Here is a 22,149-nt window from a genome sequence, read left to right on the forward strand (position 1 = left end):
TTAAATTTAATACCTATAGTAACTACAAGGAAAATATCATAGATATGTAAACTCATAGAGACAGAAATCAGAGCACAGGATGTCAGGAGTGAAGGGCCGGGGGAATGGGGATGCAAGGTTTCTGTGTTTGGGGAGAATGGGAAGTTTTAGTAATGGAAAGTGGTGAGGGTACCACAATAGTCTAAATATGATTTAACACCCTGAGTGGTATGATTGGAAGTGGTTGAGGGGGGAAAGTTTATGTTATGTATATGCTCTCACAATTAAAAAAAAAAAAAAAGAATGAGCTACAAAAGAGGCAATAACAGTTAAATGAAATACATGATCATGGATAGGATCTAATAGTGTAACAGAAAGGCCCAAAAGGATATTTTGGGGACATACAATAAAATTAGAACATAGAGTATAAGCTTTAAATCAATGTTAAATTTCTTGAACTTGATAGCTGCAGTGGTTTCATAAGTGAATATCCTTGTTCTTAGGAAATGAACATGGCAATTTTAAATATTCAAGGAGCAAGATATATACAAACTACACTCAAATGTTCAGAAAATGGATTGATAAACAGACGGATAGATAGAGAGATGTACTAATATACTGATAAGCAGAATTATATGGCAAATGTGGTAAAATATTAAAATAGTGGATTTGATTATCTGAGGAAATAGCAGCAGCATGCTGGAGTTCTGTATATAAGGTTTGTAGTATATTTGTAACTGTCCTGTAAACTTGAAAGTATTTCAAAATAAAAAGTTAAAAAAAAAAAAGAAAAGCCAAATGAACAGAAGGTACAAGAAGATATAAGTGTTAGAAAGGATGTGGAAAAACCAGAACTTTGGTGCCTTGTTGGTAGGAATGTCAAATGGTGCACCCACTATGGATGGCAATGTGGGGATCCTCAAAAAGTTAAATTTAGAATTACCACATGACCTGGCAATTTCACTTCTGGGTATATAAACAAAGAAAGTAAAACAAGGTCTGAAACAGATACTTGTATATCAATGTTTATAGTATATATACTATACTATATATATAAACAATCCAAGTTGTCCACGCACAAATGAATGGATAAATAAAATGTGGTACATACAATGGAATATTACTCAACCATAAGAAAGAATGAAGTTATGAGACATGCTGCAAATGGAAGATCTTTGAAAACATTATGCTCAGTGAAATAAGCAAGGCACATAAGGAAAAATATTGTATAATATGACTTATAAATGGTGACTAGAAATAGTAAATTTGCAGAGATAGAAAGTAGATTAGAGGCTACCAAGGGATGGAAGGAGATGAGAAGGAGTGTTTGTTTGGTGGGAAAATGTAATTACATTCATGGAGTCAAAACAAAACACAAAAATATAGTCTGGAATTAAGTGAAGAAGCTAAATGGCAAAATTTCTTTTGTTTCCTGGAATAAAGACATATAAAAGGAAAAAAAAAAACAAAGTAGATATAAGGGCTCTTGGCCACAATTGCACAAAAAAACCCCCACAAAACAAAATAAGCAACAAAAGGGGATAGAAATGAGAAGACATCATTTAGATATTTAAAAGACATATAATTGAAGTAAAAAAAAATACTGTAAATCGTTACAGAAAGCCAATTTCAAGGGGTGAGGGCGGAATAGAGAATGAGGGCATAACTCATAGCACTGTATCCTACACTTTTAAAACAAGATGGAGGCATGGGGGTTTTTAAAAGCCAGAACACACTGCCTAGGGTCATATCACGATTGTCCTTGACTATCTAACTTTGAGTAGGTTAACTCACTTCTCTAAACTTTATTAGGAATGTTCGGTGTTCATCCTAAGTGCTTTATGATGTTCAATATTCATTTTGAGTTGAAAAAATTTCATTTCATGCTGGATATAACTTGTGTTACTTATTTATGTTAGGCAAACCACTAAATGAATTTCAGACACAACATAACTGTTTATAATGCCAGTAAACTTTTTTTGCTTCCAAATACTAAAAAGCAACAATATTAGAAAAACACAATGTAGTGCTATATAATCAGTAATACTGATAAGCAATTGCAATTTCTGACCATTTTTATAATAAAGTTTTCTCTTTTAGGTGAACTAGAAAGCATCTGAAAACTGCTATACTTATATTAAGGTCTCTTAATTTCTTTTGGGAAGAAAGCAAAACCAAGAAAATAAACTCAGTAAAAATTAAGATAACTATATGTAGAAAACATTTGATAAAAAAAAATTTAGAAGACTTGTAAAAAAAATTTGAAGACCTTTCATGTAATGGCTTTACTTAGCAGTAAGAAAGGTCTAATTTTTGGACACCATTAGAAAGTGTATATGAAGACCTGTGGAACTGTTACCACACATAATTTCAAGTATTCTAAGAATCGTATCATAAGAACATAATTCAAAATGTAAGAAAAACTTCATAAACAAATAGCTCATTTCCATATTAGTTATAATTGCAAAGGATAGCAAGCAGCCTGAATGTTCAACGTTGGTGCAGATGGGATATTTTCTCATAGTTTAAAATTAAATTTATAAAGATTCTGACACTGAAAAATGCCTATGTGGGTGATGTTAGGCAAAAAAAAAAAAGATACAAAATTGTTTATATAGAATAGTCTCAACTACGTAAACAACATTAAAAACTAAAATGAAAATACACAAAATGTTAGTAGTCTCTGTATGTTAGGATTACAGGTAAGTTTTTTCTTTTGTTTTTTCCATATTTTTCAAATTTTCTGCAATGATCATTTCTTTAATCAGGAAAAAACCCCACAGTCTATTAACAACAATCAAAAGCCCTCATAGTCTACTCCCTTTGATGTACACGTACCTTGGCTTAGAAGAAACAACTTTGCTTAAATGAAATTTTTATCATATTATCATTTACTTAAAATATACTGTCTTTTATTTAGAGTTCTGTTGATAAAGCATATTTAACAATCATTCAGGATTGCTATCATGCTGAAAAAAAGTAACATTAAAATGACTGGAAGGGCATCCTCAAATTAAAATAGTTGCTTTGTCAGAGTGATAGAACGTCAGTTGTTTCTTCTATCTCGCAATGCTCTACAGTACACACACTCTGCTATAATTGCACTAGAATGCTGCTGGGTCTGAAGGCAGCAAAACAGAGTTGTTAAGCTTGTGGCTCTGCAGTCAGTCTCTTAGAGTTGAACCTGGACTCTACTACACTTGGTAGCTATGTGACCTTGGGCCCTCAGGTCTTTTAGGTCTGTAAGCCAGGCATCAATAATTTTATACCTGTAGGCCACACATAAATAATAGCATACATATTTCATTAGGTTCTTCTGAGAATTAAATAAGCATCTGTAAAAAGACTTAGTACAGTGCACGGCATACAGAATTATAATTTGGAATGAGGACAGTGTCAGAATAGTACAGAAAAAATAAATCACGTCTGAGACAGGAAAAATGAACTCATACAGGTATTATAAAAGAAGATTGGCATAAGTGTGTGTGTGTGAAGGAGATACACTTTGAAGATGTTCTCTGTTTTAAAAAAATTCTCAATTTCTATTTTTCTTTAGTCATCCACAGAATCAAATTTTCATAAAATTGTATTGGAAAATAACTGCTTTGTCTTCTCAAACATTTATAATACCAAACAAGTTCGTGTCATAGTAAATGAAATATCACAATAAATCAGTAGTAGTTAGTATATGTTTACGACAAAGGTTAGTAACCCTAAAACATAACATCCTGAAAGTTAAAAGCAAAACACATTTCTGTCACTTAATTATACCTTGAAGAAGATAAAGGACAAGAAGCCAGAAAAAGATGACCTTTGATGTTACTTGTAACCACCATCGGAAGAAAAAGGGAAAAAACACAACTCGAACAATTCCCTTTCTAGTCAGAGAAGTCCAAGGACTTTCAGGTTTTGCCTTAGCAAATGCAGACCCTGAAGAAAGTAAAATAAAATGACAAAGTACATTTAATTCCTTAGAGAAACAAATTCAACATTTGAAGAAAAAACATATATCTAATTGTATTCTGTACTATGCTATGAGTCAGAAATGTTCAATTTTGTGCAGCATATACTTTTAAAAACATTTTTCATGCTATCATATTAACCTAGGTACTTTGAAAAAAGACCTATTTTTAATGGGAACAGAAGAACTCTTCCCGCATATTTTATAAATACAGGATAATGTTCAAATGTCAGTTCCAGTTAGGAATTACAAATTATAAGTTTAATTTTTATAACCAAGTCCTACAATTTGGTATGCAAACATGAGTTGCTATTTTTTTTTAATAGTATTTCTTAGAATGATCTTTAATGGGAGGAAAGACTAGTCAATGTTATTTAAATGCTTTCATTCTCTCTGTTTTTATCCATGCACTTTTTAATACTATTCCAGTCTTCACTTAGGTTCACATTTCTTCTATTTTCACAAGCATATATGTGTGTGTGTGTGTGTGTGTGTGTGTGTGTGTATATATATATATATATATATATATATATATCACCTATTATGAATTGTTTCTTTAAGGTCAATTTCTAATTGTGTTGTGCATTTATTTATCTAAAACTCACCTCTTACAAGATCAACATCTATGAGGTCAGGTTTCACATGTGCTGTTTTCTTTGGTTTATTCCTTAATCCCTATAATATATTAAAAATAGTGTTGGAATTCAATATATATTTTTAAAATCCAAGACAGTGGAAAAGAATCAACTTCTAGAGATTTCAATTTAAAATAAAATCTTTAAGTAACAGACTGGACCAAAATACAGCATGTCATATTTTGTCACAAATGGAACATAGTATAGTATTGCAATTTTATTAATTCCAAAAATTTATAGGTGTGTGTAATGGGAGACCTGTTTATTACTAAAAGTAAAATTCTAATACAAAGATTATTGTTGTCAAGCAAATTTGGGTATATAGCTTGAGATGGTCCAGGAGACTGTGTTGGCCCCTGATGGGCACAGGAGAACTTATTACAGTTAGCTGGGAGGGCACTGGGCCCTCAAGGTGTGATAAAAAGGGTGTTGCTGCAGAAAGTAGTGGATCATATAGCTGAAGACCAGACAGTTTTCAGACTTCCGAACAGGAAGCCAGCATGTAGGGGTGGTATTGTTTGAGACCTAGAAGATAATGCACATCTCTAGGATGCCAGTATGTTCACATGCCAACCACCGACCAAACAACTTTCTCTAAACTACAATTCTACCTAAGCACTTCAGAACTTAGATGTCATGCCCAGAAGTAGAAGGGGAAGGTAGCAATAGTGAAATGAATTAGTTTAAATTTGAGTTATTGGACACTACTCAGATTAAGTTCTGCCATTAGTGTACAGAGTAGGAATAGATAAATACCAAAATTACTGAAAGACTGTGGAAAAATAAACATTTTACAACTTAAAAACCTATAGAAATAGGACTTTAGAATTGGAAGGGCTTAGGCTAACCTCAAGAGCAAATGCTGAGAGATGACATAGGTGTTTACAATGATTTTATTATTCAATCAATTACCCAAGTACCTGTATAGTAAGGCCTCTCTTTAGTCCTTATCCTAGTAATCATGATCCCTTAAAGTGATTAAGTACTATTTACATCTCAAACAAGGAAGAAGATAGATGTAAGTTCAGAACTAAGATATCCAAACTAAAATAGTAGCCTGAAATCAAGAGGCAATTAAACTTTGAACCCGTTCAAATAGTTTGCCCAACTGAAGTTGCAAACCACACCAAGATAAAAAAGTAAAAACAAAGAGAAGAAAAGGGTAAGAGTTGAAGCCATAATACTATAAATCTTGATATTAATATTATCAATTATCAACATTAGTAATTATATATCTCAGCTTCTATTCTCATTTTAATGGTAGCACAAAGTAGCTGATGGACTATAAACTCATTCATAAGATTCTGAAGTGGAAAGGCAATTCTAATAATATATATTTGAACAAAAATTCATTAGTATAACTACTACTTAAATCTGGTATGAGGTTTATTACAATTAGGATTTTACCTTTATAGGTGCCCCAAATTTGAAAATAGTAACAATTTGAATTTATTTGTTTTTTGTACATTCTTTTTTAACAATTTGAAATTCTAACAGTTTGAAAATAACCTTATTGCCTATATTTTATGACAAATCCAAAGCCTAATTTATTGAGTATACCTAAAATTTTTATCAAGGTTGTTTTAAGTACCAAAAATACTTATAGCAGATATACTAAATTGCATTGATTTATGTAACTAGGTTTTTCTCAAAATGCTCATTTTTCTTGACCTTGTGTACATGCAGTTCATTTCCTAGTTTATATTTTATGAAAAGACATTTATTTAGAGGTATATTGTAGAGCCACAGCATAACAGTTTTTTTTTTTTTTTTTTTTAAGAGAGAGGAAGGAAAGGAAGGAAAGACAGAGAAGGAAGGAAGGATGGAAGGAAGGAAGGAAGGGAAACATTTTTAAACATTTTCTTGTTTTATTATATTTTGTTTGTTTGTTTGTTTTTTACATGGGCTGGGGCCGGGAATCGAACCGGGGTCCTCCGGCACGGCAGGCAAGCACTCTTGCCCGCTGAGCCACCGCGGCCCGCCAGCATAACAGTTTTGATAACACTTCCCCTTCAAGTTAGTCTATCAGAATATTTAGAGGTTTAAAAAAAAAAAGAAAAAAAGAAAAATTTCACTGATAGGTCTTAACATTAATGATTTGATTCACAAAAAGAAAGATATTAGCACCAAGATGTAAGCATTCATAAAATCTGATTTTAACTAAGTAAACATTTTAAGTTGAAAAGTTGAAATTGGCTCGGGGTAAACTACATTCACACAAAATACATAGCTTTTGGTGCTAATTATAATTATGAACCTTCAAGAAGTTTAAGTGAACAAACAAAAAATGAAAACTAAGTTTTTTTAAAAAGAAACAAGACTAAAAAAAGCAAACTACTGATTTATGCACAGAACTAGAAGATAGAAACAATCAAGCACTATAAATGCAAATACTCCTCAAGAGTCAGAACGATGCATTCTTTATTGAATATACTTTTAAACTTCTATAGCACATTTCTATAGTGCAATGACTCAAACAGCATGAATTCCTGAAGCATTTTTATTCCCTTAGTACACAGATATTGTTTAATTAAAAAAGCTGAAAGGGGCTACCTAACATTTAGAAAGTACTTCTGTTCAGTGACCTAGACTTTCTGTGCATGGAACTATTATAATATTTAGACTTACTAAAAGGACATAACCACCAGTTTCACTTTCTGGGAATTCTATTTAGTCAGGCCCCTTTTTACCTTGATAACTATTTTAAATAGCATAATTCTTTTTGTTGAAGCATTAAAAAATTTGTAGGTGTAAAAACAGAAAAAAATTCCACAACATTTTCTTTAAAATTTTTAAGTTGAACAGAAATGAAACAGTTTTCTGTTATAATTTCTAACTATAGAATATATAGTCTATACATTCCTGTAATACATACCTATAAATAAACCTATAATATAGGTAGTCATTGCTTAGTTTCATAGGAGAATCAATTACAGAGAAAGATGATATATTTGGTACAGTGTTCTCTAAACAATAGAGTATTTTTGTTCTTTATCAAATATCAACATCAATACACCAGTTAAATAATTCTCTGCCTTCCCTAGAATAAATACAGAATTATTTTCCCCTCTAAATAATTTGACTCACTAGAAAGTCTAGCAAGGATGGAATGTATTTTTTCAGGTATGAAACTGACCCTATTTATTTTAAATAACAAAAGTAAGTTTAAATACTGTTTTAATTTTTTCCAATACTATTACAAAGTAATACATTTAAAGGGAGATATGCTCCAGATAGACATTATAGGTCTCAGTCTTCCCTTTATTCATTCTGTCAATGCCACCAAGTAACAATTACCTAATACAATACTTTCTTATCCTAGTCTCTATTTAAGCATCAAAATAGTTCTTTTTAAAAATGAGGAAATTAACAAGTACTGTAGTAATTTATAGTGAATGGTTTCCAAAAACTAAAAAATTATTTCTGTATATACGTTTTGAGGTTTTAAATTTTAAGGAACATTCAAACATGCCAACTGTAACACAACCTCTCAAGATATTAATGTCCTCAGTCCAACAAATTAAAGACTTTTTATTAAAGAAAATAAAAGTTTTAAGTCATTCAATTAGACCTCTCTGCAGCTCGTTATTTGCTTGACTGTTCTGACCTTTTTTTTTAATACCCTAGCCAGGCTATTTCCTCATGCATTTCCTTCTATTTCTCTTTCCTCCTTCACTTGCATTTCTTTCTTTGTCCACCCATTAAATTTTGGTGTTTCCAACATTTTCTCTCATCATTCAATGTAAATCCACTCACTCATATGGCTATATCTATATAATATGTAGACTATATCACATATACATCCTTTTATACATACACAAGAACATATACCAAGAGCTTCCAAATTCTCTCTCAACTACCAGACTTTCAATTGCCTACTAGAAATTTCCACCTGCATATTTCTAAAACAGAATTCTAAATCAGCTTATCTTTTGATATTTCTATCATATTTAGAGTCTGTAGAACAGAACTGCTTCTTGAGTGAATTTGTTAAAACATAAATCTAATCAAGTCACTTCTGCTTAAAATCCTTTAATGTCTCCCCCCACTGTTTCCCACATTCTGTCTAAACTCTCAGGTATGGCATTTAAGTCCCTTTGTGATGTACCTTTCTAGTTTTACTCCTAACCATACTCATTTCTTTTGTCCACACAACCTACTACTAAATCAAACTCCTTAAAGGGCTTCTGGATCACTCATTATATTTTCACATGCTTCACTCATTATATTTTCTCACGCTTTTTATTCTGTCTAGAATATCTTCCCTAATTTGTCGATCTGTCAAACTCAGCTCATGAGTCACTTCCTTTATGAAGTCTTCCCTCCCTTTCCGGGACTGCCTCCCTCTGATTCTCCTACAGAGACTACCACACGTCTCTCCTAGTGAGTTTATCTTATTTGTAGTTATGATACCCCCTCAAAAGGTATTATCTCTTTCTATTAACACTGTATTAATCCTTCATAAAAAATAGTTTAAAGACTAAAATTCACAAATGCCAAGGAATCTTGCTCTTTATTATAGTTCAATAAATGGTCTAAACACTGGCAGATTTTTTGATAGAATTTTAAATAACTATAGACAATGGTTTTCAATCTAATATAAATCCTTTTGTACAAAATACAAAATGCCAAACAACTAAAAAACATTCTCTGGGGCCAGATTAAATGTAGCTCGTGCAGGAACACACTGATTAGTACTAACTATGCAACTGACAAATATAAATCTTATTATCAAAAACTACTATCTATGCAACTGACAAATATAAATCTTATTATCAAAAAATAGTGATTGCTAAGAAACAAAGCAAATTTAGTTTAAAAGTTTTCATGCTAGCAAGGTAGCCTATGAGATTGCATGTTCAAGAAGAAACTACTTAAAAAAACACATTTTCACTAAAGCTTTAACTTCCATAAATTTCTTTTTAAAGTGAGCAACTTTTCTGTGACTCTTTTTGCATCCAAGTCATTCTGTTAGTAACACCAAAAAGCAGATCTCAAAGAAGCAGAGTAGCATTTGTGTAGAGTCACTCACGCAAGAAAAATCCTAAAACACTTACCAATTTAATAAACTGTACAGAGCAATGACAGCATCAAAAGAGAGGAAAAGCAAACTAGAAGTATAAGGTGACAAGTGAAAGGGGAAAAAAGCTGACAAAAAATAATCATTAGAAATTAAATTTTAAAAAACAGAAAGATGATGAAAGGCAAAAAATGATCCCAGTTAAAGGTTTTGTAACTATGCCATCATAAAGTTTATACTTTTATTTAAAAGTGTACATAGAATAAATATTAATTCACACCTTAAAATTAAGGTATAGAAAGATATTAAATAAAAATGATTGATAATTTTTAAAACTTTGTTTCAGAATATACAAAATGAAGTACATTTGTTACCTTGATTTCTCTTTGTTCAACAGATTTTTCCCATATCTGTTGATCATATGCTCCAATCTATGAAAAATGAGAAGATAACACTACATTAAATGACCATTGCTGTTACCCATCAAAATGTTACAACTCTTTGCTTGAATTTCAAGGAACTCAGCAATTCATTCAGCACAGATTAAATTTACCTCTGTCCCAGACTTCTATGATCAATGTCACATTGCAGTAGTTTTTTAAGTGTGGTTTCAGGATCAGCAGCATCAGCAGTCACCATGGAACTTGTTAGAAATGCAAATTCTCAGGCCCACCCCAGAGTTACTGAATCAGAAATAGGTGAGTAGAGACCAACAATCTGAATTTAAAATTCTTCTAAGTGATTCTGATGCATTATTAAAGTTTGAAAACCACTGCCCTGGGGATCCTTTATTTTAAATAAACATGATTGCTACAAGTCTGGCATTTGAGAAAAAAACTTCCAAGTAAGTGATAAATCCTTTATGGAGTTATTGTTTAAAAAGAAATATACTAATTTTCTACAGTAAATAAAAATTCATAAACATGCAGGCCACAATTACAATTAACATTAAGATTTAAAATAGAAAATAAAGTTACAAAAAGAAATTGTAAACACAGGAAAAGCAAAAAGAAGAAGTCCTTCTAGCTACTACTCTTAGATGCTGGAAAGTTCTCAGAACTATATTCACTCACTTTGGGAGATTGAACAAACCATTCTTTATGGGTCTTCCCTAAGTTCTTTGCTGTTAGCTCACATTGTCTCCAGTTTCTGCTAATTCCCTATATCCAAAAGAACATGGAAATGGGTCAACAGCCTACCATTACGATGGGGGATTTTCATTATTTTTATTAATTGAAAATTAGAATTCTAAGAAATTAAAAATATTTCAGATAATAACAACTAAGAGACTAGAGACCAGAGACCAGGGACAGGCAGAGATTATCATAAGAAAATTCAAGAAAGAGTATTTTCTGGCATCATTCTACACATTACTTTTTAATACTGCTTTTAGGGTATAAATTAGGGTTACGAAGACTGACTTAGTAAACAACAACAAATTCATTCATCTTAATGGTAGAGTTGACCTGTAGTGACCAGATGCGCCTTACTCTCTTAAATTCTGATTTCAACCGAACAATCATCTTAAAATCAGAAAAGGTAAGTATGGGGACATAGATTCCACAGGAGTAATTCAGAATAAATGGGTTTAATTCAATTAAAATTTATTTTTAAATGTACAATTATTTCAGTGTACACTGTAATTTTTAGTGGTATAATAACCAAAAGTGATAAATAGGTACTAATATATTTTAATGATTATTTTTATAAATTGGCAGTATTTTGTTTACATTAACAGAAGAATGAACTAAATTCCCTTTTAAAAAACCTATGTTTTTAAGTAAATGTCTTATTTTTTTCAAGATGACTCAAGAATGTGGATATGGAAAAACATGTCCTACAACTCTAAATTCAAGGAAACAAAGTAATATCTACGCAATCTACCTAGTCAGAAATGAATATTGGCACTTGGCTTAACTAGTTCAGTGCAACCCAAAATGGTACTCAATAGCTTCAGGTTTGAAATGGTGCAAAAAGTCTAACAAACCCTGCAGTGAGGCAGTATGTAACAATGCAAAAGCTTTTTTGAAGGCTGAGGAATTTATAAATAGAATCCAATCCTAAAAAAGGGTGGGAGCGGGGGATTATTCCTATAAAGAGCCACAGGATAAAGATGAATTGTTTTACTGGATGGTCAATGTTTTCAAAGATTTGATGGGTGAGAGGAAGGACAATTTTACTGTAATAGAATGTTTCATGTGGCCTTAATTTTTAAAACTAGATAAGTGTCATTTTAAATTGTTATGAATTCTCCTTTGCAGCAGACTGCTTTTGTTTTGAAAATATTACCAGAATGGACTCTAGTTACATAAGCAAACAGACTGCTTTCTGTGAGAAAACTGCGTGGTTGCCTGTAAACACAAATATAGATGCTTCAGTGGGAGATGTTCCGATTCCACTTAATGATATATATGCCCTTAACAAATTACCCTTAAATATGAATTAATACAGAACCATTTCTGAAAATTGTCTGATTCTTGGGATATGAATGTAGTATGTCTTTTTTCCGAGAGTAATCCAAAGGAAATTAGAAACATCTTAGAATCAAGGTTGTGGCAGGATCCTTGAAAGGACAGGGAAGGAATTCTAAAAATCCTTTCTGGACTAAACCCTCACTTTATTCCAGGCTGAAATCTGGCCAGACAAGCAGATCAGTACACCTGTGGCCGGGGTCAGGCTTTCCTTTGATGAACAAGAATCCTACTGGAAAAACAGTAAGACAGACCAGGGAAGAAAAGAACCATCTTCTCAAGTTTTTGGGCTATTGGTCAAGAATAATTTGTACAGCTGCACTAACAAAATTAAAAAATAACTACTCCACAGGTTTTCCAAAATTTCTATTTCCTATTTCACCTCTGCACACATATACTCAGCAGACTTCACTAAATCATCTAAACTTGATAGCTGTCTGTTTAATTCTTGTATTTCTTCAATGTAAAATTAAATCACAAGACCAAAAATTCAGTTATAGTTCTCTGTTAAAAGCTGGGAAGCAAATAATTACGTTATTTTTTAAGTTTCAAATAAAATATTAAAGGTAGTTCAGTACTAACATGTTTCTAATATAACAAGAATTCTAATCATATAATATGGTCTTCAACTGAGGAAAAAGTACTATGTCATATTTTGGCTATATCCAAATTTCAGCTACCTCTTAACTGTACTCCCTTAACACTTTAGAAAAGTACCTAATATTCTATGGGGATTAAAGGTCATAACTTTTATGCTGTGTTGATAGTTAAACTTAGAAATATCAAAATAAGTAATATATGAGAAGTTTTATACTTCCAGCTATATTCTTCATAAATGATGATCTATTTCAAGGAGGGAAAAATTTGTTTCCATCACATTCCAAGAGGAGACTCTGAAATATGACTTGCATTTGATGTGTAGCCAACAGATTCGTACACACTAACAATGTGAAGTCTATTCTCTGGTGCCTGGCTATGATGAACAATTTTATCACTGCTTTCGTTATCACTCCCAGAGATGCCCTGAATATCTGAAACCTCTGGTGTGTTCTTACCTAATTGGAAATAACATACAGTCAGCTAATTTCTACTTTCTGATCCCAGACCACCAAACACTTCGCCTTCTACAAATTCATCTAGACCTAACTATCCTATACTAATCTGTGATAATATGCCCCAAAACAACAGTAATGGCAATCCTAAATTTTCTTCCCATATCTTTAATTTCTAAATATTGTCACTATCTCCATTCTTGGCAGAAGATCTAGCCTCCTACATCCCTGAGAAGACTGAAGCCATCCAATGCAAATCTCTTCATTTTGTCTTCATCTCTGCTCTCTGTTTTCTCATCTATTTTATTTTTCTCTTTCCTCTTATTTTTATAAAAATACTTTAAGCCATTGCAGAGATCAAGATCAATGAAAACACACAAAAGGATTTGGGTCCTAAAAATTTTAAGAAAAATAAGATTAAAAAGAAAAAAACAAGAAATAAGAAATTGAGATATTGGAATTTAGTAACATTAAGTAGATTAAAATTGAAATAAATAAATACTCTTCAAATGCTTTCTGACCTATTGAAGACTTTACAAAAGTAAAATAGACCTGTTATAAATCTTAAATCAATGTAGCTAACATGCTTCATTATGGATATGTCAACAAACTTAAGAAAATCTAGAAGGCTATATGGAACATGAAAACTGTTAACAATGATTACCTCCGAGGAATATGGAAGAGAACAACACTTTTACTTTCTGCTTTATTTCATCGATATTGTATAATTATTTTTTTCTTCCATAAAGGATATATATTACCTTCACACATCAGGATTCTAACCCAGGTCTGTCCATTCCAAAGTAATTTGAACTAATTATCAAAGAAACTAAGTCTAAGTTCCATAGTCCTGTTACTGAATAGTAGCTTTATAGAGAATCATCTATTTCTCCCTATCATCATTCAAATTCTTTTTTTCTATACACTGAGGCAAACAAAAGAGGGAAGAGAAGGACAGGGAAGAAGGAGTGGAGTATGGGAAGTGAAATAAAGAGAGGGACAAGGGAAGGGGAAGATTGGTAAGTAGAGAGAAAGACTTTTTGTCTAGGGTCAGCTGGGATTCTCAGAAAAAAAAATTGTGTAGTGAATATGATGCTATCAAGAGTGTAAATGTCAGATAACGATAATTAGATGGTGAGATGAGAAACATGTATCACTCAGTAATTCTAGAAAAGAATCTGAAAATCAATTTGAAAATCTACTCTTAGGTGATCCAATTACCCTCTGGCCATCATTCAGAACAATATTGGTTCAGGTTATCAAGAGGCTAAAGAGAAGATTTCTTGCTTCAAAAAAACATTAAACATTCCAATAATTAAACATTCTAATAGCTTAATTAGATTAAATGCTGAAATAAAAGATTAAGGGTTCACAAACAAATATAAGTTGGGGCAAAGGGAGACCCAATTGCAAACATATTTTAAGCACCTAGTTTCCTTAACCAATGAACAGACATACCATAATGCTATTATGTCAACTTCCTAATTTTTCTTATCATTACCATGCTCAGTTTTATGTTTTAGAATTTCATCTAAGAAACTAAAAAGCAAGTTACTGATTCTAACAAACACCAAACGTCAGATAACACAGAGCTCAAATCCGTTTCTAACTTGGGTCACTTAAAACATGAATCTCAATCTCTAAGGACTCAATTACCTCATTTTAAAACTGATAAAATTGAGTAATATTTAATTGATGACCATATTTATACTCATTAGTGATGATCTATAAAAAGTAATAAAAAGTGAGCTTTTTTACATACACTGGTATGGGGAGAGAGAAAAGATTCAGTATTTCTAGAAGCCTAAGGGTAAGCTACAAGTAATTGGGAAGAAGGTACAAAAGAAGAAAGCAAAAACAGGGATGTCTAGACAAATGTCCTTTTCTTAATACTTCCAGTAATATTTTAAAGAATTGCTTAGTTTATAAATTAAAACAGAGCTGTCAACTCCCAAAATCTCACTTGCCCACAAGTGAAATATATACCGTTCACTCTGATAATGATTTATCTACTTATGATAAGGAAGGGAAATTGAGGGATTAAAAAATAGAACATAGTTAAAGTTACTGAGCCAAATAGTGGGTCTGAGAATAAAATATAAATCACCAAGGAAAGAAACTTATACCTTTTTCTCAAAATTGTCATTATGGGTGAACATTCCAAAATTACACCCAGCACTTAATTCTGTATTACTAGTACATATGTTAGAGCTATTTAGGGCCACTGAAAGTCATTAGGAGTGTTGATAATCTTCAGATGAATCTTTACCTAAGAAAAAAATTATTCTTTTTATTTTTTTAACCTTTTAATTCCAAAGTAAAGTTCTTAATGCTTTGAATATCAAACAGGTTTCCACTGGGTTTTTTGGCTCATAAATACTGCATGCATCTCAAACAAACTTGTCTATTGAATGCTTAGGATTAGTCCTCAAAGCTGCTCCTAAAAAGCCTTGATCTAATTTACAATTCAGAATAATAACTCCCGTTATTTCTGTATTTATATAGTACCCTATTCTACTCTTTTGTTTTTTCACAATATCCTATTTTGCTTCAGTTGTTTAAATTTTTGTGTCTGTGTGTGCATGTAACCCTTGTGGAATATTATATATTGCCCTAGGTGTTCCTTAGGACGGTTGGAATGGTCCTCGTTGGGGTTTGGCAGGTGATGATAGGTAGCAATGTTTAACTGAAGCTTGCATAAGAGCAACCTCCAGAGTATGCCTCTCGACTCTATCTGAACTCTCTCTGCCACTGATAATTTATTAGTTATACTTCTTTTCCCCCTCTTGGTCTGGATGGAATTAATGATCCCATGGTGCCAGGGCCAGACTATTCAGGGTTGTTTAAATTTTTCTTTCATATTTATAACTTAACTCTGCAATCCAGCTAGACTTGGAAGGGGAGGATAACATAGAACCCAAAGAACTGCAGTGAAAACACAAAGATGATAGGATACTGAAAGCAGACCAGGGAAGGTGGGATGCTCTCCTGAGTCACAGAAAGAATGGTCTGGTGGTTAAGACAAAAGACAAATCAAATTTATTAGAGTTGTCCACAGTCAGCAATGGTGATCTTCTTGTTGGTCTTGCCATTCCTGAACCCAAAGAGCTCCATGGTTTCTACAATATTCATGCCCTCTTTCACCTTGCCAAAGACCAGGTACTTGCCACCCAACCACTGTCTTAACAGCACAGGTGAAAAACTGGGAAATGTTTAGGTTGGGTCCAGCATCGGCAATGGACAAGATGTCACGACCCGTATGATTCATGATGAAGTTCTCATGCCACCAGTGCCATTATGGCATGTGAAGTCACCACCCTGGCACATAACCCCAGGAATAATTCTGTGAAAGCAGGAGCCCTTGCAACCAATTTCTTTCTCCCCAGTGCTCAAAGCACGAGAATTTTCTGCTGCAGTGGAACCTTAACTGCAAAGGAGATGTGGCCCAAGGGCTCACCATCAATGGTGATGTTGAAGAACATGGTAGGACTGACCACGGCTGTGGGCAGGAGACTGCAGTGATGGGCAATGGTGTTTGCAAAGTCACAATGTCCTATTTTAACTGACATATTGTTCAGTATCTCTGATTGCCCATTACACACACATATACCCGTATAAGTCAGCATCTGTAGAAGACAGACATCCAGGTGATTTTAATGATGAGGATCAAATGAGGAAATTGAATCATTTAATGACCCAATATAAACTATGAATAATGATGATGTCAGACAAAAGAGGTGTGGTCTGAGAACAAGTCAAGACCTAGTAACTCTTTCAAATGTATAACTGCCAAACTGTTTTACCAAACCTTTTACTCTTCTCAATCAGTCTTTCCTTAGCACTTTAAAAAACATGAGAATCCAAACCACAGAAACCCTTTAACCCAATCATTTAAAGTATTCCCCTAAAAATCTTAAAACACAATATAAATGGTATGCTAAAAAGCATAAGTATAATAATATTGTTTCATGAATTGTAACAAAGGTACCATACTAATGAAACTATCAATAAGAGGGAAAACTGTATGTCTGTATAGTTTTGTGGGGCGCATATGGAAACTTTGTATCTCCTCCATGATGTTTTATAAACCTATAACTGATCTAATGAAAAATTAAAAAAAATTATTCCCCTATAATTCTGGAGTTATTTGAGGGGTGTTAAATATTCAAAGTTAAGATATTCTAATTGGGAAAAGAAGTCTAAATCATGGAATATTAATTATATTCAAAGAAACTTCTTTGCTTCAACTATGACTTATTTCTTCTGCTATCAATCATTATTAGAATCATATTCATCATTATCAAAACAAAAGATGTTACCACATAAAAATAAAGCTGAGTAGAAGGCAATTTAAAAAAGAAAACCTAAAAAAAAGATTTAGAATCTTTGAGGCGAGATTGTAGGGGAATGTGACTTTTCAAGGAAGAAATGAGATTTCTAGAATTCAATCTATTTTTCTTCAATCTATTTTAAAATATTTAATAAATCCATCTACCCTCTGACATTTGGTTCTTAACCTGTAACATAAAGGTCAAAACACCAAAGTTTGAAAATACATTCTGATCTGCAGATACTAAAATTTATCAGATTATCAAAGATTCCATTCATTATAAGTAATTAAACTAAAGCCACTTAAAATCTTTCCACATATTCTGTCAGGTTATGCATCATCTAAACTCACACCCTTCCCTGTATTAATCCTAAGAATAGGATTACACAGGGAATTACAGGTCACATACATGTAATCAAATTGTGAATCACAACCAAGTTCCTATTGCCTAGGGAGAGCGAGCTAATGACATAGTAAAACACTGTGATTCAAGTTTAAAAAAAAGTTCTGAAAAGTATTCTTTAACTCAACAAAAAGAGATGATTATGTCAGAGATTCATACTTAAGAAGTTACAAATCCAAAGAAAACTATTTAAAGAGCTAGTTATAACTCAAAGCAGAATAAAGTAAGTACTATTGTACTATACCTTAGGGAGAGATGGTCTGAAAAGGTGTAATTTTTTGAAAGATAGTATGTTTCTAGAATAGGGAATTGACTGGATATGAGGGCATGGAAAAGAGATGAGAATGCCAATATTAGTACTATTAACCATGACATGGAATAAAAGCAGTTTGAAAAAGATCTTTGTAACTACAAGACAGCAGAGAATTATGGCTAGAGTCAGAAGAGTTGGAAAGAAATAAAATTTGGAACTCTATAAAATAAAGTGTTTAGAAGTTATGCGGTCAATTTGATGATTTAGGAAAATAGAAAAGCTTACGAAGACCAAGAACAAAATATTAATAAGAATAAATATTCAAGTGGCAGGGATAGGAATCAAAGTTAGGTGAGAAGACTTAGAAAAATTGGTCAGACAGATAGCCAGAGAAGTGGGAAAATATATGAAAATAAAAGACAAATGAGAATGAGAAAGACCTAAAAAAATTAAAAAAAAAAAGGAAAAGTAAGAACAGCTAAATATATGGACAATTTTGAGGAGGTTAGGCAGTTAAAAATATTTTGTCAAATAATCTTTATTTTATTTAAACACAGATAGTTCAGATTTGGAAGCTAGGGAGTTTGTAGAACAGGGGACAATAAAGAAGGTAAGAAATAACCACTCAGACAGAATACACAGTCAACTAGAGTGAGTGATTAAGGGTACCTGGAAGAGCAGACCCAATTGAATTGGTATTATAAGCAGCCAGCTGGATTATGTTTGTGTTTTCCCTTTACCCAGGGGCTCAAGAATCCAGGATTAAAAGTAGAAGAAAAAGCCTACAATATACCAGGCATGATACTTATGTACTTTACAAGGCCCCTCATTTAATCTTCAAAAACGTATAGCTTCTTTTCCTCTTTTTCCCTTACCTCTCCTGAACAATTCAGCCTTAAAACCATTAGATGGGGTTGAGAAATAGGGGCCTAGAGCAGGATGCCAGAGCCACAGTGGAGCGAATCACAGAGGGTGTCTACATATGGGGTGACCATGTGTGGGATATCAGCCCAAGCAGGATGAAGGGGAACCTTGCAGGGTGAGGGTAGCAGTGTGAGAAGTCAGAGCCTGAGCAGGTTAAGGAGGATGATCAGACATGGGGGTAGCCTGGCATGAGATGCTAAAGCCCAAGAAGGGAGAGAAGGATATCACACAGAGGACAACCTGGCATGGGGTGTGTGATGGTTAGTACTGATGTCTCAAAAGCTAATATCTTCTGAGTAGCAATCAACTGACCAGTTGTCTGGTCAGGCAAACACCAGCCAGACCATTGCTGCAAGGGTGTCTGGTGGCTGGTTGATAAATTGGAAGGCTGGTGTATTAAATCATCAGTCAGCTGATTGTACCTGTGGCAGAGTACATCTGCGATCAACTAAGGTGGGTCTCCCACAACAACTTAATCCAATGAGTTGGAGGCTTTAAAGATTCTTTTACAGCTTAATCAGCCAGCGAGCCTCTCCTGTGGAGTTCATTCAGACCCTTCATCGGAGCTGCCAGCTTCACAGCCTGCCCTATAGATTCTGGACTCTTCCATTCCCACAGTTGTGTGAAACACCTTTATAAATTTCATATTTATAGATCTCTCCTGTTTCTCTAGAGAACCCTGATTAACACAGGGTATCAGAACCCAGAAAAAGTGAAGAGGGTTTTCACGTGGTAGCAGAAAGTCGCCTGGAATCCCTGGACCTTGAATGGGTTGAGGAGTATATCTGCAAAGGAGATAGGAAGGTGGCTGAGATGGGAGACTGATTACACAGAAGGGGACAGTGTTTCAAAAGCCTGAAAAGCTCCTCTCCATTAACTCAGAAATCTCTATCTATAAAGCTAAATACGTTTAGTTCATAGACTTCTGAATGCTATTTGTAAATGGGGTGGGAGAGAATGGTTTAATAAATAAATTATTGTACATACATTCATACAAAAGAATATTATAGTTGTTAAAATTATATTTTCAAAGGATATTTAATGATGTGAGAAATTACTTTTCATATGTTTACATGAAAATAGGAGAAATAAAAAACTAAAATACAATATAATGCTAATTTTGTTGGGGAGAAGTCCCAGTGTTAACAGTAGGGCAATTATGTGATTTTAATTTTTATTATACTTAACTGCATTTTCCACATTTACTCTGATAGATACATATTTCTTTTACATCATGATAAAAACAACATATTAAAAAAATCAGCAAGAAATGGAAGCTAATATCCTCTGAGTAGCAATCAACTGTTAGGCACTGGGCTAAGGGTTTTCTATACATTTTCTCATGGATAAATAATGTGAGTAAAGAGGATAAGATATTAAGAAGGCAACTGTTTAAAAATCAGTGGAATAAAGTCTCATTATGAAAATAAATGAGGCTTTTATTGTGATATCTAATGGAAACTTTCAGATAAAAAGTTATATTTTAATAACAAAACTGTGAGAAACTCTAGTTCCATCCATAAAAGGGCAGATAAGCCCCAAGATATGAGAGAAAAAAATGGTTAAAGAACTAAAATGCTGGAATAAACCAATTATCCAAGAAAAATATTCCATGTAGGTCTCTTTGGACGGAAAGATAACTTAAATTGCGTTAGATGGTGATGGAAGGATTTTAGCTCACACAGGATAGGAAGGCAGCTCCCTGGGAACCAAAGGTCTTCATCATCAGTTCTGGCCTCTGCAGCAACCAGCAGAGGCTGACTATATGAGAGGAAGAGCCCATAGCTATGGACTGTCCTGATTCTTCCTTTCTGTTCTTCTTCAGTCATCAAAAGAGATTAAAAAAGATTAACCTTCAGAGCTAGGGAGCCTTACCTGAGGCAGTGTAATTTCAGGGGCCTTCAATAAACCCCACATGCCAAGTCTCCATTTTTAATAAGGAAATAAATCTTCCATTTAAATATCAAAAAGCAAGTGTTTAGTTGATTAAACACCTATCTCTCATTTACATTTAAGTGAAATCAGTAAATTAATCACCAAGTAAAAAGGACCGAAGGCCTGCACTACTTTAAGGGGGACTCCCAGAGGCCGTTTCTGTGTTATTTGACCTCCTATCCCACCCTCCCACCCCTTCCATAGCCGAATGAGACAAAACTAGACATTTGTCTCAAGCTGAGCCAACCAGATTCTCTCTCCATTCCAAATATCAGATGAACAGGATAAACAGAGAAGGATGGCTAATAGAGCTGAATGAAATTAAAGTGTTCTAGAGAGAAATTTCTAGAATGTTTGCTGCTAAGGGGCCCAGCACAGACCTGATTTGCCTTCTCTTCCCAAGTCTTGACTATCTGCTGTTGGCACAGTTTACATGTGTAGTGAAAAGTAGAAGCAGAACACAGTGGTGTTTTTTCCTGGCCCAACCTAATGAGAACATTGCTGTTAATGTAAATTAACACCACTCTGCATAATGTATGAAGACTGTTTATTTTCCAACTTGCTGGTACACAGCGGTATGTTCTCAGTGGATTTATTAATCAAGGTTTTGGCTTGATTAATAACATTTCCCAAGAAGTCATGGCAAAGATAATTTAACTTCTGCTTTTCTATTTAACCTAACCTTGAATCATGAATTGTGAAGAAGCTACTAGTTAGAAATAAAAGATCATTAATTACTTTTATTAATCACATGCAAAGAATTAATATATATCTTACTTTATCAATCAAACAGATGCTCAAAAATACTTTAGGATAAATATTAAACTGTTATTCAACAAATTTATAATACTAATTCTCAAGTGTTAAAGTTTTTCAATCAAAACAATAAAATTTAATATTACTCAATAATTATTTGGATTTTTCAATAAACTTGATTTCAACCATTATTCAGTGGAAATTATTTTAATAGCTATTTATTATTTAAAAATAAGTGACAGTTAAAAAAATTAAGGAGTCACCTCTTTAGCTTTTAATAAAAGAAACACACTAAAAGACCAAATACAAAAGTTACTTGTCTTCATTTCCCTCAAAAAAGTGTTGCTGGGCGGGCCGCGGTGGCTCAGCGGGCAAGAGTGCTTGCCTGCCATGCCGGAGGACCCCGGTTCGATTCCCGGCCCCAGCCCAT

The 22,149-nt window shown here is 33.3% G+C and overlaps 1 protein-coding gene across 6 annotated transcripts in view; it reads right to left on the reverse strand.

The window, feature by feature from the left end:
• PHTF2 (putative homeodomain transcription factor 2) overlaps nt 1–22,149 on the reverse strand; it is a 166,669-nt gene that overhangs the window by 53,317 nt on the left and 91,203 nt on the right. For all 6 annotated transcript variants that reach the window (XM_077154722.1, XM_077154630.1, XM_077154309.1 and 3 more), the window contains 3 exons: nt 9,970–10,026; nt 4,546–4,615; nt 3,751–3,909 (listed from right to left, as the gene is read on the reverse strand). In XM_077154722.1, coding sequence (XP_077010837.1) covers nt 3,751–3,909; nt 4,546–4,615; nt 9,970–10,026 — 286 coding nt within the window. The remainder of the gene's footprint in view (nt 1–3,750; nt 3,910–4,545; nt 4,616–9,969; nt 10,027–22,149) is intronic.

Source organism: Tamandua tetradactyla, chromosome 1, assembly GCF_023851605.1.
Source record: "Tamandua tetradactyla isolate mTamTet1 chromosome 1, mTamTet1.pri, whole genome shotgun sequence".
NCBI lineage: Eukaryota > Metazoa > Chordata > Mammalia > Pilosa > Myrmecophagidae > Tamandua > Tamandua tetradactyla.